An 18,180-nucleotide genomic window follows, 5' to 3' on the forward strand; every position below is an offset into this window, starting at 1 on the left:
ATATTTCAAAAACACCATACAGCCAAGAATTTATTACACATTAAAAACGGACCAAACCCAGATGCCAAAAGCTTAGATCATTTCTTATTGCTAGGATTGGGCCTACTCTGCCAGAAATCAATGAGAATTTTGCCTTTGATGTTGATGAGTCTGAGGATGTGCCATAGGTCCAAATGCTATGGGAACATGTGAATGCTGTGCACTGTGCTTTGGAAATGACAGACACTCACTGAATCCCCATTTATCGAAGGTGAGCCAATCTCAGCAGGTGTGGCTGGCTGCTTCCCTCCCCGCTCACGCTACAGCCCCCGATCAGGAAATACATACACCCACCAACCTGCTGAAAGACTGATGAAAACTAACATGGATGAGGCTGGGCTGTGATACAGCCAAAAGCGTTCCATCCGCAGCTGGGGCAGCTGTCCATCAGCGTCACATCCAAGCCCTTCACAAGTAGCACTGGGCTCGAATTGCTTTCACCTCTAGCTGGGAAATAGTTGGCAGCCATACTGAGGGGTTAATATCCCAGAGACTGAATTCACTCCCCGCACCCCACCCAATAGAGGCTGTACCATGTATTCAGTCCTTTTCCAGGCACAAATCTCCCAAAGACTTAATTTGAGACCATCCACTCACCCCACTGCAACTCCTAGGCCCATACACTGGCGTCCAGCCTTCTGCGGATGCGGGGAGGGGAGGTCGCACATCACAGCCAGTAAGGGCCCTCTCTCTCTCCCCACCCACTGCTCCTCCATAAAGGGAGCCACCACATCAAATCTAACAGCCACACTGCACATCACACACCTGCCCCATACCTCTCTGCAGGGGAAACCCTTGACACATGCAACTATTCCCCCAAAGCCACACACCTGTCCCCTACCCCAGTACAGGACGTGCCCCTCTCACATCCTACAACCCCCACCGCCTGCGCCACACACCCATCCCCTACCCCAGTACAGGACGTGCCCCTCTCACATCCTACAACCCCCACCGCCTGCACCACCCACCCGTCCCCTACCCCAGTACAGGACGTGCCCCTCTCACATCCTACAACCCCCACCCCCTGCGCCACACACCTGTCCCCTACCCCAGTACAGGACGTGCCCTTCTCACATTCTACAACCCCCACCGCCTGCGTCACCCACCTGTCCCCTACCCCAGTACAGGACGTGCCCCTCTCACATTCTACAACCCCCACAGCCTGCGCCACACACCCATCCCCTACCCCAGTACAGGACGTGCCCCTCTCACATTCTACAACCCCCACAGCCTGCGCCACACACCCGTCCCCTACCCCAGTACAGGACGTGCCCCTCTCACATCCTACAACCCCCACCGCCTGCGCCACACACCCGTCCCCTACCCCAGTACAGGACGTGCCCCTCTCACATCCTACAACCCCCACCGCCTGCACCACCCACCCGTCCCCTACCCCAGTACAGGACGTGCCCCTCTCACATCCTACAACCCCCACCGCCTGCACCACCCACCTGTCCCCTACCCCAGTATAGGACGTGCCCCTCTCACATCCTACAACCCCCACCCCCTGCGCCACACACCCGTCCCCTACCCCAGTACAGGACGTGCCCCTCTCACATCCTACAACCCCCACCCCCTGCGCCACCCACCTGTCCCCTACCCCAGGACAGGACGTGCCCCTCTCACATCCTACAACCCCACCGCCTGCGCCACACACCCGTCCCCTACCCCAGTACAGGACGTGCCCCTCTCACATTCTACAACCCCCACCGCCTGCACCACCCACCCGTCCCCTACCCCAGTACAGGACGTGCCCCTCTCACACCCTACAACCCCCACCGCCTGCGCCACCCACCCGTCCCCTACCCCAGTACAGGACGTGCCCCTCTCACATCCTACAACCCCCACCGCCTGCGCCACCCACCCGTCCCCTACCCCAGTACAGGACGTGCCCCTCTCACATCCTACAGCCCCCACCGCCTGCGCCACACACCTGTCCCCTACCCCAGTACAGGACGTGCCCCTCTCACATCCTACAGCCCCCACCGCCTGCGCCACACACCTGTCCCCTACCCCAGTACAGGACGTGCCCCTCTCACATTCTACAGCCCCCACCGCCTGCGCCACCCACCCGTCCCCTACCCCAGTACAGGACGTGCCCCTCTCACATCCTACAACCCCCACCGCCTGCGCCACCCACCCGTCCCCTACCCCAGTACAGGACGTGCCCCTCTCACATCCTACAGCCCCCACCGCCTGCGCCACACACCCGTCCCCTACCCCAGTACAGGACGTGCCCCTCTCACATCCTACAACCCCCACCGCCTTCACCACCCACCTGTCCCCTACCCCAGTACAGGACGTGCCCCTCTCACATCCTACAACCCCCACCGCCTGCGCCACCCACCTGTCCCCTACCCCAATACAGGACGTGCCCCTCTCACATTCTACAGCCCCCACCGCCTGCGCCACACACCTGTCCCCTACCCCAATACAGGACGTGCCCCTCTCACATTCTACAGCCCCCACCGCCTGCGCCACACACCCGTCCCCTACCCCAGTACAGGACGTGCCCCTCTCACATCCTACAGCCCCCACCGCCTGCGCCACCCACCCGTCCCCTACCCCAGTACAGGACGTGCCCCTCTCACATCCTACAACCCCCACCGCCTGCGTCACCCACCTGTCCCCTACCCCAGTACAGGACGTGCCCCTCTCACATCCTACAACCCCCACCGCCTTCACCACCCACCTGTCCCCTACCCCAGTACAGGACGTGCCCCTCTCACATCCTACAACCCCCACCGCCTGCGCCACCTACCTGTCCCCTACCCCAATGCAAGGGGAGCCCCATCATGCCCTGCAACCCCCACCCCATGCCACACACCTGCCCTTGTGCAAGGGGAGACCCCTCACTCTATGCAGCCGCGCCACACACCTGCCCCCCGTGCAGAGCGAGCCCGCGCCGCGCGCTGCCCCACAGGCCGGCGGCCGAGCCCAGGTGCACGGGGGCGGGGCCGCCCTCCCTGTCACCCACCTGATCAGCACGCGCTGCGCTGGGGTGGAGGGAAGGGGAGCCGAGCCGCCGCGCGCGGGGCTCCCCCGGGCCGCGCCGGGGCGCGCGCGCGCAGCAGCGACAGCAGCACGTGCGCGCCGCCGCGGTGGAACGCGGAGCGCCGGCCGGCGGCGGTAACCCGGGGCAACGGCCGAGCTGTACACAGCGCCGCGCGGGGCGGGGCAGCGGCGCTCGCACGTGCACCCCGCGGGCCTGCGGGCGCCCCCACTCGCCCCACGCCGGGGCGGCGAGGAGCTGGGGCTCGTCCCTGGGGCTCTGCCGCCGGGTCCCCCGTCTTCCCCCGCCCGCCCGTCCGTCCCGGAGCCGTCAAACCCCCCGTTGCTCACGTGCGGGGCAGTTGCAGCGCCTCGCGCCCCTGCTGCCCCCGCACTTCCCGGCGCACGGAAACGAGCGAAGGGCTCCCCTGGGGCCAGCCGCGGGCCCCGCTCTGGCTTCCTGCAAGCCCGGGCCGGGGGGCCGCAGCAAAGTACACGGTAAGGGGCCAAGGCCAGGCAGGGGCGGGGTAGGGTTGTTTTGTCTGCCCCGTAGGGGCGTGGGTCGAGCACGGCAGAGGAGCGAGCTAAGACGTTGTCACACAGAGAGAGGCAGCGCAGAGCAAAGACCAGCAGCCGGGAAAGGAACAGGGGCATGAACTAGTATGGAAGAGGAAAGAGACTACGGAGCCCACACCGCACTGCCCTGTACTTCCGCCCGCTTTCTCCCCCCAACACCTGTCCTGGGTTCTGGGTGTAAAAGAAACCCCCAGCCAGGAATATGATGAAGAAATTTATTCCCGGGGTTTAAAAAAAAAAAAAGGAAACGGTCAAAGGCAGGCAGGGCCTGCTTCAAAGAAAAGCAGCATAAGGAAAGCTGTTTAAAGTAAGGAAATGATGTGGATGAAGATACGGTTATGGCCAAGTGGATGAACTAGTAACTGAACTAAATCACGCTGCAATGCATCATTCTTCAAGGGGCTCTAGGAGCCTTTGGGTATTAGTATGATTTGACAAGTAAATTGCCAAGCTGGCTGCTGTTGGACAGTGCTATTTAAAAAGTTGAGTTCAAACAAGCCCTCACAGTTTGCTAATTAGGTTTAAAAATCTCACACACCTGTACAATAGAGAAAGTGGCAGTAAGAGAAACCTAAAAGCTCACCACTGTTATTTTCTATCACATGCCTTTTCTTTTGCAACATTATGGGCACAGCCCCTAATGGGGATGCCTTACATCTATTCCCCCTTTTATTGCAGCCTAGCTCAGCTTTTCCAAGGGAACCCCATTCTGTACCTTTTCTCAGAAAACAGCATTAGCAGTGAATTCAACCACCTAGGAGGTAGTAGAGGAGACAAGCCCTTGTTGAACAGATTGTGTTTCAGCAAATTAGAGATTAGCATAAACTTTACATTCAGGTGCAGCTTCTCCATGACTGTATGCTAGTCTCCAGGAGAGTGAAGGGTAGTTGCCTGCAGAATTTAGGTTCAGTTCCCCTGTTGTTGTAGTGCTTGCCTACAGCAGCAGGGGTGCTTGCCAGTCACAGGGCTGTGATATCAGCCACACCTGTTATTAGGTATATTTAGTCATTCCATCCTTCCCTCATTGTTGCCTTGGGATTGCTCTCCTGCCATCTATATTATGCTAAATTTCTCCCTTCCTCATTTTGTTGCATACAAATGGTTCCTGAGGAAGGCCCTCACCCTGACTGGAAACTATGAGAATCTATTTATGCCAAGCTTTAAGTACTACCAGAGCAGTATGAACTTTCCAGGAGAGCAAAGGGTGTAAGTGTGCTTAAAAAAAAAAGTCTGTCCTTCCCCCCCAGCATACATATATCAGTGTCCTCTCTTTCCCCTGGCAAAATGGAACACAGGGAAATACTTTAATACATTTTTTTGGCTGCAGCTGCAACTTGATTTAAAGGAAAAAAGCAGCTAGCCTCAAAGCCCATCACAGGTGAGCATGGGAACAGAAACATTACACTAAGTTCCATTCTAGCAGGAAGAGAGCCAGAGCTCTTGGAAATCCAGAAGTTGTAGGTCATTTTCCATCGGGGGAAAAAGTGAACAGCAGATCATCAGCCACTATCATGTCAAAGAGCCAGGAGAAGCAAAGCTAGGAAGAGACTGAACTGTGATGGGTGGTCTGGGTAAGCTTATGCAACCATTCAGAAGAAACTCAAATGCTGCCCCACTGATAAAATAGAAGGCTTACAGCTAGGTTGCAGACTACCTCTAGGAACACATTAACAGAGGCCTCAGTGCACATAAATTTATTTCTTTCTTGTATGGAAAAAGAAAGATTAGAAGGAACATTGACTGATCACAGCCCAGTATCAGTCAGCAAGTACAGACTGTTGCACTTTCTAATGTGTATCCGAACAAGCAGCCTAAGTGGGCAATCAGGGATTACCCAGCTCAGAAGCAGCTCAACAAAAGCAAAAGAACGATGATGCACGCTCCTCCGCCGCTGCAGCAGGTCACCTGCTCTCACCTAGGTATTTCCCTTAGCTCTGGGCCATCCGTACCACGATACCATTCAAGACGTTTTATTCCCCGAAGTTGTGTTTCCATGAGCAGGGCGGTCTCACAATGACTAATCCAGGCCTGCTCCTTCACCACCACTGTCCTTGAATAACATGAACCCTTCTGTATTAGAATAGCAAAGAGAAGAAACAGCTTCCCCATCCAGGCATCTGTGCTGGACAGTGGCTGGGGCACCGAGAGGATTGTTCTGACATTGCTAAGCAGACACTTACCTAGTCTGGGGCAGCAATGCTGGATTTCCCCCAAGGCTGCAGCAGACAGGATAGTATGAAAGGGACATTCACGCAGCAAGGGAGTAGCACATAAACAAAATGTGGCTGTGAAGAAGGGTTGATACAGAGAGAGCCTGTGGGAGAACTACCTGGCAGTGTGGATGAGTGGAACAATGCTAGCAAAACTCTTACTCATTGTCAGTTTAAATACAGTCTCATGGGTTTGTAGTTAGCATACAGGCACTCCAAGTGCCTCCAAGGCCAAGCTGTTGATTCACAAGCAGCCAACGTTACAGAAACAGCACAGACAGAAAACTGGCAGCTGTCTCAGGCAAAAGCAATCAGGACTCACTTCAGGGCTACGACTTCAAAAATGCATCAGTTTTAAAAACCACAGCAGAGACACATGGACTTGGGCACAGGGCAGTTCTGGAGGAGATCAGAAAATCAAGGTGCCTTAGCTGAAACAAAGCGGGTCACCCTTTCCCAGTATTGCAGACTGGTTATAGCTGTTCATACAATGAACAAGTAGTGTTTCCTAAACTACGTTCTGCAGAACACTGGTGCACGTATATAGTTTCTGTTATTAAAACCAGATACAATGTACTACTTCAGTGCTATGATACTTGATTAAATTACTTCATTTTGTTTTCGCTGTATAGGTCTTGGGGTTGTTTGTTTTGGTCTGACAACTTCTTTGAAGAAAATTTTCATAGGTGTTCTGCGTAACAATTACTGTTGGGTGTTCCATGGTCTCAAAACGTTTAAGGAATACTGAACTAGTAGATACAGGCGACTGACAGCTCACAGCTACGTCTACATTGCAGTTGTGAAAGTCTCTTATGAACTGGTTTATAGCACCATTGTTTCTGGAAAGTTAACACTTGAAAAACATTTTCTGCTAGCAAAGAATTCAACGGGTTATTACAGTAGATTTATGCAGTGAAGTAGCTGGACTGGTTTGCTCAAAACCTCAGCACAATTGTAAATTTTTAAACACTCCCACCCTTTGGAGGAACTTACTGTAACCCCTGTGGTTGTCCATAAACAGAGCTACACCACAGACCACAAGAGATCATAATCTAGTCCCATACCCCTATAGAGAGGCAGGACTAAGAGGAACAAGTCCCTCTCTGACTGCTGTCTAATCTTTTCTTAGAAAACATCCACAACCTTCCTTGGATGCCTATTCCATTGTCTGTCTAGTCAGAGCTGTTGATTTTTTTCCTAGTATCTAACAAATCTCCACTGAAGTAAGTTAATTGTATTTCTTCTCGAGTGACAAAGCATAATTTATCACCATGCTCTTTATACCAGTCTAGAGGACTTATCAAGTTGCATCTCCAGTTCCCATATCTCAGTCTTTCCTCAAAGCTAAAAACATGCCCTGTCCTTTTAAGCCTTGCCTCAGGTCAGGTTTTCTAACCCTTTTGTAACTTCTTTCCTCTGGACTCTCTCCAGTTTAAATGCAGCACCCAAAAGTGGCCACAGTACTCCTGCTTAGGCCTCAGCATGCAGAGCAGAATAGTTACTTCCTGCATCTTATCTGACTCTTGCTAACTCATGTTAGCACTCTCCTTGCCCTTTTTGGCACAACAGCACCACACGGTTAGCTCATATTCCACTTGTGATCCTCCAGATCCTCTTCTGCTGTACTGCTGCCTTAAGTTATGCCAGTTTTAAAGATGTGCAGTTGGTGTCTCCACTTCAGAACAATTTATCAAGGGCATTTTGAATTGCAATCTTGTCCTCTAAAGTATTTGCAGCCCTTCCCCACTTGATGTCATCCACCTTATGAGCACATGCTCCACTACATGACATAAGTCATTAAAACATCAACTGGTACTGGGCCACAGGCTGACCCACATGGAATTCTGCTAGATCTATCCTCCCACTTAACTGCAAACTATCTTAACTCCATTTGAGGAATACCAGATGCGCACCTAATTTCTAGTAACATAATAGAGACCACATTCCCTAGTTTGTTTATGAAACCATCATGTGGAACTATGTCAACCTGTCTCAGGCCACTAACCGAGTCAAAAGAAGGAATTAAGTTGACTTCAGGGTGGGTTAACAAAATGGAATTTAAAAAAAAAAAAAAATGAATGTGCTATAAATCAGATTTGAACAATGATTTTTTTAAAAAAAGGAAAGCAGTTTTAAATGAATAAAAACAAAGCAGAGGATGAGATCTACTAGTTTTACAAGTATGAAGGCCAGTCTACATATCGAATATCATCAACCACCATAGGCTCAGCATCTGTTGGCTTCTGATGCCTCTCTATTTCCATCCATCTTTCCCTGTCCAGTGTGGTTTAGTTTCTGTAGACTAGCTCTGCATCAATCTATATATATAATCTACCCATTTTCTGTAGGGTCTGCCTCTACTATTGGAACTGCCCATTATGCTCAATACCAGGGTCTTGATTTTTTGTTCATTTTGCAAATATGCCCAAATAGCTGTAATATAACCTTCTGCAGTAGTTCTCTTTCAGCTGTATCTTCCTATATAATTCCTCATTGGTGACCTTCCGCATCCATCCTATTCTCAGGATCTTTCTAGAGCTCCTCTTCAAACGCCAATATTCTTCTCTTCTAATCTTTTATCACCACCCATCTCTCACATCCGTACAACGTGCTACTGAACACACACACTTTCAAGATGCTCAGCTTCGTTCCTAAGCTAATCAGTTTGCTTGTCCAGATCTTATTCATCACCTTCAAACTGTCTTGCTTTTGCTATTCTAGTTGCTGTTTCCTTCTTACAGTTTAGATCACAAATCTCTGAGATATTAAAATATATCATTCACCACTTAACACACTAAATGCGTACAGTTAGAATCCAAAAACATTAAATGTTTAAATAAGCACATATGACGCAATACAGTGCTGGGTCTCAAGAAGATATAGCAAATGTGTGAAGTGTAAAAACTCTACTTAACTGTAAGTTGACACACTTTAATGATCAGCCCACAGGAATGCATCTGAAGTAACTGACAAATGGGGGCGAAAAAACACTATTTATATCCATCCACCCTGTTTGATTTGGCATGATTCATTCTTAACAATTCCATAACAGCAATGAAGGGTCCTGTGGCACCTTATAGACTAACAAAAGTTTTGAGCGTGAGCTTTCGTGAGCACAGACTCACTTCATCAGATGCTGGTCTTGGAAATCTGCAGGGCCCTGCAGATTTCCAAGACCAGCATCTGATGAAGTGAGTCTGTGCTCACGAAAGCTCACGCTCAAAACTTTTCTGTTAGTCTATAAGGTGCCACAGGTCCCTTTGTTGCTGTTATAGATCCAGACTAACACGGCTACCCCTCCGATACTTAACAATTCTATGTTACTAACCTATTATCTGTTGACTGAGAATATGTATTTATTATGATTTTAACATGTGGAACCCTCCCACCACCTGCATAAGGTGTGTCAAGAGTTTAAGAAAGGTCCACACATAGAAAACATGTTCAATATTGCCAAGGGTACTAAACGTTAGCCCTATATATCCAAAAGATATTGCATGGCTTAAGATAAGAGAGATATCTTCCACTTTGAAAAACAGAGCAAAACCCTGTATTCATGGTGCACAGGATTACATTTGGAGATGCTGCCATTGTCAACAACTTTTTCAAAATGCACAGCAATTTGAACTATGTATTTGAATGCAGTATGACAGCTCAGCACTTTAAGTCCTCTGGATGCAAAGGTCTATTAAAATTTACACTGGTTTTGAAGTAGGAACTTAATATTGAAGATTGGAATGTTAGTGAATAAAAACATAGCTTAAGTAACTGTTTTCCGTACTGTTCCCCCCCCCCCCGCCCCCCAGGCACTGCCTCCCAAAGCTAGGATTTACCACACTACTAGTATGATAATTATATGTTCTGGCACATGATATTATGGAGATACTTACAAAAGAGCTGACGCATCTGTTCAATAGCCTCTTTAACAATCACTTCAATTTAGTATCAAAAACAGATACACTATAGCACCCCCACATGAACAAGTGAATAAGATTTAAGTTTACAAACTTCTTCCATTTGCAGTTAAAAATTGCATCCTACACAATTTTGTAAGAACTCATTTTTAAAAAAACTTGTAATGCTACAAAAGGGCCACCTCATGAGATCTTTCAGCCCATTATGAACACCCCCTTTTTTTAAAGGAGCATGAGTTGTATTGTTTTAATATGAACAGCTAATTTGCCAGTCTGAGATTGCCTGGTTGTATTCAGGCAAGGTATTGGAACAAACTGGAGTGAAATTTCTAACAACAGCTACTTACACTTGGGGAAGATACTACAAAGATGTTCAGGAATTGGAAGTGCTCAGGTTGCAGACATACCAACATAAACAGGTTTAGACATCTAAACATTTTAATTCTTAACTCAGTAAAGGGCAAGATGCCATTGGAACCCTGTCTACTGTGATGTTAGAGCATTAAAAGAAATGAACAGGGACAGCCAAAAAAAACAACCAGACACTGGTTTATCCTATTCATGAACATTGTTCTGAAACGTGTTTTAATAGAATGGTTTCATAGAGACTCAACTAAACTGGCAAAATTTGAAGTGCTACAAAACTAATATCAGAACCACTGTTTAACTAAAGCCTGTATTTCTCTCTGCTGGCAGCAAAGCTCCAAATATGGCAGACATGCATGCTGAAAGTTGAATTTTCCTGCACTTTCATGGCTTTCAAGAATAAAATACCTGCAGTCACAGATTAAACAAGAGCTGTGATGCTGGTAAGCCAAGTGCTAGCTAGGAACAAACTCACTCATGGATGAAAGCCAGATCAGCTCACCTGTGTTGGTATCAAAGTAGATGTTAAAAAGTGTATAAAGTGCATTTAGTAGCCATTAAAACTGGTGGAATGTTGCACACACAGTTCTCAGTAAGCTGGATCCTTTTACAATATAACAGGATTGTATATACCCCCTGTAAGTTACTATCAAACAAGAAGCCTTGTAAAATGCAAATACACTTTAATAGGGAAGTGTTAATCCCTGTGCATGGAAAGCCAACTGCCACTGTGTGGGATTGAAGAGCAAAAGTTTAAATGCAATTCTCTTTCCCATCATGAAGAAGTGGACCTACGTGCGGGGTGTCCTGTCAGAAGCTATAACGAGGGACAAGGAAAAACTAATCTCAGGGGGGTCTGGAGTTCAACAGAGCAGAATAACCAAGTGAAAATCCCAGTTACTCTGGATAGCTCCCAGAGACTTTTGGGAATTTGATAGATTAACTTCAAAAGCACTTAAGAGCTGTAGTATAGATCGTGACTCACCCATACCTATATTTTTACCTGCTTTAATCTCTCAAGCTTCATTTCTTCTTTTACATTAATGTGCATTTCATTAGCTTACTACAGAGTTGGTTACCAGCATCATCTTTGGTGTGAGCTCTAGGATGCAATTTGCCCTGGAAGAATGACCGGTCATTTGAGACCGAGTATAGTCTGAATATTTTGTGATTTTTGGTGCAAGTGACTATCACATAGTCCAGCTTCTCTGGGTGGCAAGACAGAATGGAGTGTTTAAGGGGACTGTCTGTGACTCCATTGCAATACTGTTGTTCTCACAAAGTTTAAATTAAATCTGTGTAACTGCAAGAGACCTTCGTGAGAAAAGTACATGTGAATTTCAGAATGCAACTGTGGTGCTGTCTGAATATTTTGTAGTTGGCAGGTTACCAAAAATACTTACGTACACAGTAGCATCACGGAGTGCATGGAGCTTGCATATATTTCAGTTGCTTCCTTATGTTTCTCTCAACTCAAAATTACTAGGCTTCATTTTTGTGCTCAGACAGTGCAGCAGCTATTACTAACTGAAGAATAGCAGTGTTCTCAGGTAAAAAGTGCTTTCATTTAATCTGTGCAAAGTGAACTATTCTGTGTAAATTGATGGGCAAAGTCACAATAAATAATAGCCAAACAGAGTTTTAATATTACATTGCTTTACCAAGATAAGTATCTGGCAAGACACACTGGGATTTTTCCCCCCCTTTCAAACCGCACTGTCATGTCCAGCAATGGAATCCGGGCTCTGCAAATCATAGTAGCTATTCCAAGTCCTTAAAGTTTAGTAAATATCCGCTGCTTCTAACTCTCAGTATGGCTAACAAATGAAAAGTCTGCATACACAAGCCTCCAGAATTTTAATATCTAGCAAGAAATATCTGTTTTAAACACTTTTTTGTCTTAAGAGTTCAGGCAGCAAGACTGCCCTTTAAAAAAGGACATAGAAAGTTTAAGATTTACCTGTCAAAATGGTGTTTAAGATTGGTCAAGTTTTGAGCTCATGAGGATAATTTACTGTAGCCAATAACTGAAGTTAAGCAACTACACTTAAAAAGGCTTCTCTGATTAGTCTCCGTTATGAACAAACAGTCAAAGCATTACACTCTGAATATTCAACCCCAGCATAAATGACAGTTGATGCCAGTAGCATAATCAAAGTAGGAATCTTATATACACAACTATCATGACAAACGCACTGCTTCAATACCAACATTAAGAGCTGGTTTTGTTTTTGTCCAATTTTTATATTGACAGTTAACTCCCCAAAAGAAAAGCTAACGGTAGCACAGGCAAAGCCAACATTTGGAAGTTTACCTGATGCCAGAAGAGAAAGGATCATGCAATGTGGAAATGAAGCCTCCGGCATCACTATAAAGTAATAGCACAGCCAGTGCCAAGGAAATCTAGTCCCCTTGAAATTTTTTTTAAAAAATTTTAATAAAATATCTGCCTTCCCCATACCCTGGACAAGGGCATTAAATTATCCTTCCACCTTTGTTACTTAGTACTGCTTACTGACCACAGTTCTCACCCTGATTTGAACTACGTTTAACAGTTAGAAGAACTCTAAAATTACTCACTATGAAAGTGCTGATTTATCACACAGGAACACAGAGACTAATTTGTGTAAAACCTGTAAGAACGTAACAGCAGCCATACTGGATCAGACCAAAGGTTCATCCAGCCCAGTAGCCTGCCTGCAGTTGCCAATACCAGATGCCCCCAGAGGGATTTTAAGTTCAGATGTCAGGGGTTAAAAGCCTAATAATGCTCCATTATCCACCTTTTGGCAGCAGGAAAGAGATGAACACAATCGAAAAAAACAGTACTTTTAAAAGATATGGTTATACAGACTAAATATAGCAAAATTAAAGTAGAAATAACATTATATAGACAAACTTATACATAAGGCAACCCGAGCAACAAAGGAAGCCCAGTAAATTTGATTTTGACATTTAGTTATGTGACAAAAAATGGGTAAATGCTATAATTATTCACTGCAAGCTGAGGACTTTGTTTATTAAAAAAAGAAAAGAGGAACCAGCAGGTGCTTACTGACCTGTCAAACACATCAACAGTTGCTTGGTGTTGTTGAAACCCTCCAAATGTGTAGGATTGTGATTATATATAATCTTGCAATGAATCAAATTTTGACTGCTTTACTTGAGCAGCTTCTACTGAAGCACACAACAAGCAGATAAGGGGAGTAGCTTTTGATCCTGTATCACTTTAAGGAACCCCTTTTTTGAAAACTGGCTTTTACATAGTAAGGTCTGAAATAACGTATACCAGAATAGACCTACATTCAAGAGAGAATTAGGGACATTGATAAATGCTGCAGACATCAGTAGTTTATTGGTATGTTTAGTCAAAACACATTCAAGAATGGAAACTTAAAAAGTAAAAATACTTTCCACCTGCAACAATTAACTAGATTCTACTAGCATATAATGCTTAACACATTACAGCAATAAAGATGGTAATCCACTGTCTTTTATACCTACTAAAGCCAAGACGGAATGCCAACTTTGTTGAAACAGGATTGTAATGATAGAATACTACCACCATCCACAGATCAGCAACTAACAGTAATGGCCAATGAATCTGTTACTTTGCTTTAAGAGGTACATTTACTGAAAGAGGGACAAGAACATTAAAGAGTCCACAGTACAGTAGGTGAACAGTCACCATGTAAACTTTGGGTATGATGTTCCATTATTTTTATTTCATGGCATTGAAACAAGAAGCAAGCCAGAAAGCTAAATGGCTCAGTAGCTCTAATGGTCAGTTACACTTTTTTGTGACTCTTCCCAGTGCCATCTGCCATAACAATTTTGAAGATGGCAGGGCAATAGCATAGCACAAAAACTGAAAAAAGCTACATGAACACTGGTGGCAAACCATTTACTGAAGACAGCAGTTTGAGTAAAAGCTTCAAACTTAAGTCAAGTTATGTTTTGTAGTGAGGAGTTCAAGTACTATGCTTCCAAGTAACATCTGAAAATGCAAGAGTAAAACTAAAATATAAAAATGGAAACTGAGAAACATGTCCCAGAGAAACATATGGAAATAGTGCAAGACTTACCATCAAACATGGAAGACCTCAAGTTTTATGGAAAAAACAGTCAGATGCAATCTTTCTTTGCCTAATACATCAGATACAAACATGTGCAACATCTTCCAGCTCACAAGAAAACCACAAAGGGTTGCACAATCCAGAAACAAATGGCTTTTATGCCACATTTGCTGCTAGTTACAATGTGATGAGGTCTTCCATGCTTAGAAGCAGCTTTTAAGTGGTCACACTTTCGCCCTCTCCCTCCTGAAGCATCAGAGCTTGGCGCTTGCTGAATTCTCCAGCACTGAGTTATAGTATTGTTTGCTACATTTGCCGTTTACTGGAACGTGCATCTAGGCAGACAGTAATCCGGAAATAGCAAACTTCTCACAGAGTTAAAGAATCTACAGGTAAAAATACATAAAAGGATGTCTCCCCCTACCATTAAGTTCAGAGCTTGATGGGTGTCGACATCAGTTCAAATATTTGTGCAAAATAAGGAAGTTCAAGAAACTGGAAAATGCAAATACTTAGAGCTGCTAGTCGGTTCTCTGAAAATTGCAGTATCGTTATTTAACAAGCTTGGCCTTGACCTCTAGATCTGAGCCTACTTCAGAAGTTGGCAAAGTGTACTGAGTTCTTCACTGACCTTTGAAGTGTAACTGAAATATTACCTTCATAGCCCCAAAAATGCAACACTTGATAGAGAAAAGCATCTAGAGACTCCTCAGTTGCCTTCTCCCCGCCTTCCCCTCCTCTACATAAAGCCATACAAAGTTAACTGAAGAGCAAGGTGAGTGATATTCTAGCAACTTTTACTGATTTAAAGATACTGCAATTTTTTTTTAATATAACTTTTCAATGATTTCTTTTAAACATTTTGCAGCTGTTTGGCTTCGCAGCACAGCAATTCATACACTATACTGTACAAAATCACCAGCAAGACTGGAATGATGTATTAATAGAAGGCACCATCATGCTTATTACATGACTAGAGAACTCAAATACAGTAAAGACAATTCACTGTACAACGCTTAAAGAAGGGGAAAGGGCAGGAGGAGTTTGTTGAGCAGCCAGCCATCCCTGTATTGAAGAGGGGCAGGTAGAAAAATCTTAGATATGAACTATCAAACTTGTTTTTTACTCAGGACCATAACTTTGAAGTTCTGGATTGTGTTTAGTTTGCCACTACATGGTTTCCTTCTGGAATATACTTGTAGTCTTGTTAAGGTTTGTGTGTGTACATGTTGGTCACAGCAAGCATCATTTCACAAGCTATTCTGTTTGAAAAAGAGGATGATGGATTTTTTTCCTGATGCCTCTTGTAGATGTCAATGTAAATGAGTTTAGAGTACCCATTAGTGCATTTTGATGAGTGCGTAAACACAAGTTTGTTTGTTTTGAGCCAAGTGTTCTAAAAGGAAAAAAGGCAAACTTCTCCAATTGCACAGATTGCACTAATTGCGTTTCCAACAGTAATAAGCAGAAACAGTAACACTTACACAAAATGTGCAGCAGAGGGTTTTTGACTGAAAGGACCTGAATTCGATTGGGCATGTCCTTTAGTCCACTTTTGTTGCAGTTAGTTTTATGGTCATTTCTCTGTCCTTAATTCTCCAAGTCTAAATTATAAATTAACAGTGTGACTCCTGTTGTGAAATCTGGGAAAGCACGTCCACCTCAATTTAAACTGGTAACCAAAGGATGCTTTTCACATCAAAGAAATGCTCAAAAAGGCTGTGTCACATTCCAAAGCCAAAAAATTAACAAGAATGCAAACACGATGAATAATGTACCACTGCCAAGACCGTCTGCCAACAGTGGAAGACTTCAACGGCGTTGTCCTGTGAAACGACCTTCCATCTGCCCAGTGCCTCTTCCAGAGCCGAGTTTCTGTGACATGCCACCCCGGGGAGGAGGTCCTCTTCCATCACGGTCCCGCATCATTCCACCACCCACTAGTCCACGGGGACCCCCAGGCCCTCTATCATTGCGCCGAATATCCCTACGGTCATCGCCACTGCCTCGGGTTTCTCTTTCACGGGCAGCTCTTGTTTTTTTCTCTTCTACATTCAAGCGCACTTCTCCTCGAAACATAATGGGCTTAGAAGGGGAAAGGTTTACAAGGCAAAGTTAGTCTCATATTCATAAAGTCCCAGCTACACAGAGCACATGGAAACAGTAACCCCTACATGGCACTCATTAGCAGTACAGGTGCACACAGCTTAAAGCCACGTTCATACGACTTCAAACCCTACTTATTTTTTGAGATCCTAGCACACTGATTATACTAGTAAACCACTTTGATTAGAAGGATTCTGAAAGGTCTGAAACTTGCTATGGTCATTGCCACAAAATTATTACTAACCTGCAAGTATAACAATTTTACTGCAGTTCTCAAATGTTAAAGACTGAAAACTTGCCATCTCTCAAGGAACTTGAGATCTAATGAACCCGGAAGTTACGTAACTCCTTTTCCCCCAATCCCAGTACTGTAAATCAAGTTCCACTTGCTCCCCAAGCAGCTGCAGTACTATGATGTAATGATGAAAGTAATGCTGGTCAAAAACTTGGAACTTCGTTTTTAAATTTATAAGCATTCATCATGACACAGCAACTTCTAAACAACAGAAGTAAAGTGAGGAACAGAAACAGGCTACTCACAAAACAGTCTGAAATTAAAGTTTTTTGTAAGTAAGTACCAGTCCTTCAACTGAACTCTAGTAAAGAGCTAGGGACATTGCATCACTGATGCTTTAGTGGCATCCCTTCCCTCACTATGACAAATATGTAAATACTACATGGTCAAACTTACTTTCGCAACTAAGATTCTCTGAACTGGCTCAGAATCATCAAATACCACAAAGCCAAAATTTGGTAGTTTTCCTCCAACTCCTTTGGTATTAATGCGAAGTTCCACCACATTTCCAAAGCCTGTGAAAGCATAATACAAAAACAAGTTATGCAAATTTAAATAAAGAGTAGGCCCAGCAATAAGCCTGTTTGTTTTAGTTATTTCCAAAAACTTCCTATAGTGTTAAAGTTTATTACTCTGTTTATAAAACCTTAACATATACCATGTACAGTGGTTGAAGCTTCACTTCCATTCTTTAGACCCAGTAGATGAATTTCAAACTATTTAAAAACCCATCACTCACTCATAAAGAATTCTTTCAGTTCATTCTCATCAATATCATGTGGCAAGTTGCCAACAAAGAGTTGATGGCTGTCTGGGTAACGAATTATTCTGCGATTATCCGATTCATTCTGCTCCATATCCCCTCGACCTGTGTCAATTCAAAACATAAGCAAGTAAGTTTTAGGATTCATACTGAACAATCTGAAGAGCACATCTAGCAGCACACTGATCTGCTTTCAGTACATGTATTTCCTCATATGTGGTCTTAAACTATTCTCTGATGGGGAAGGCAGGCATATTTAGTGCCTTTAGAATTTAATCTTCCCCAACTGGAATATGGAAAGCTTCTTGTTTTCTTCACTTACAAGCTAGATCACTCACCTATGTATTTTCCAAGAGAAGCATAACCACTGAATATACATAAGATTTTCAGATGCACTTTAAACCTTCACGGAGAGTGCTGAACTGACAGCTGCAGAGACTTTCTGGGAGATCCTACAGTACTAGCTGCAGTCACGCAAGCTACCCCATCAGTCACTCTCAATCTTGACCTCGAGGGAACAATTCAGTTTTTTGGGGTTTTTTTGTTTTTTGTTTTTAAAAAAAAAGCCTTTCTACTACCACCTGGAAGCTGAGATCCAACTGCTTTCATACATGAATAAAAGAGGATGGTGAATGGTGTTGACCGCTGCTCTCAACGGGAGCATTTCAAAAATAGAGTAGCTGTTAATGCTGTTGACCATCACTTTTTTCAGATGAATGTGCATCTTGTTGTACCACACGAAATGTAAGAACTGTTCGCTTGTGCCTTCAAAACTGGAAGCCGCACATGGAAAGAGCTATTAAGCAGCGGCCTACTCTGAATGCTCCTTAGAAAGGAAGAAAGC

General features: G+C 45.0%; 2 protein-coding genes across 6 annotated transcripts in view; both read right to left on the bottom strand.

The window, feature by feature from the left end:
- CDKL2 (cyclin dependent kinase like 2) overlaps positions 1-3,090 on the bottom strand; it is a 35,502-nt gene extending 32,412 nt beyond the window's left edge. Inside the window, exon 1 of one of the 4 annotated variants that reach the window (XM_074993808.1) lies at positions 3,017-3,090. The gene's annotated coding sequence lies outside the window, so the exon portion shown is untranslated. The other 3 variants (XM_074993810.1, XM_074993811.1, XM_074993809.1) reach the window with 3 other exon arrangements.
- Positions 3,091-15,544: 12,454 nt separating this feature from the next.
- The window catches only part of G3BP2 (G3BP stress granule assembly factor 2), a 48,943-nt gene continuing 46,307 nt past the window's right edge, over positions 15,545-18,180 (bottom strand). For both annotated transcript variants that reach the window (XM_074993816.1, XM_074993815.1), the window contains 3 exons: positions 17,313-17,441; positions 16,970-17,088; positions 15,545-16,257 (listed from right to left, as the gene is read on the bottom strand). In XM_074993816.1, coding sequence (XP_074849917.1) covers positions 15,985-16,257; positions 16,970-17,088; positions 17,313-17,441 — 521 coding nt within the window. In that variant the 3' untranslated portion in view covers positions 15,545-15,984. The remainder of the gene's footprint in view (positions 16,258-16,969; positions 17,089-17,312; positions 17,442-18,180) is intronic.

Source organism: Carettochelys insculpta, chromosome 4 (genome assembly GCF_033958435.1).
Source record: "Carettochelys insculpta isolate YL-2023 chromosome 4, ASM3395843v1, whole genome shotgun sequence".
NCBI classification, from domain to species: domain Eukaryota; kingdom Metazoa; phylum Chordata; order Testudines; family Carettochelyidae; genus Carettochelys; species Carettochelys insculpta.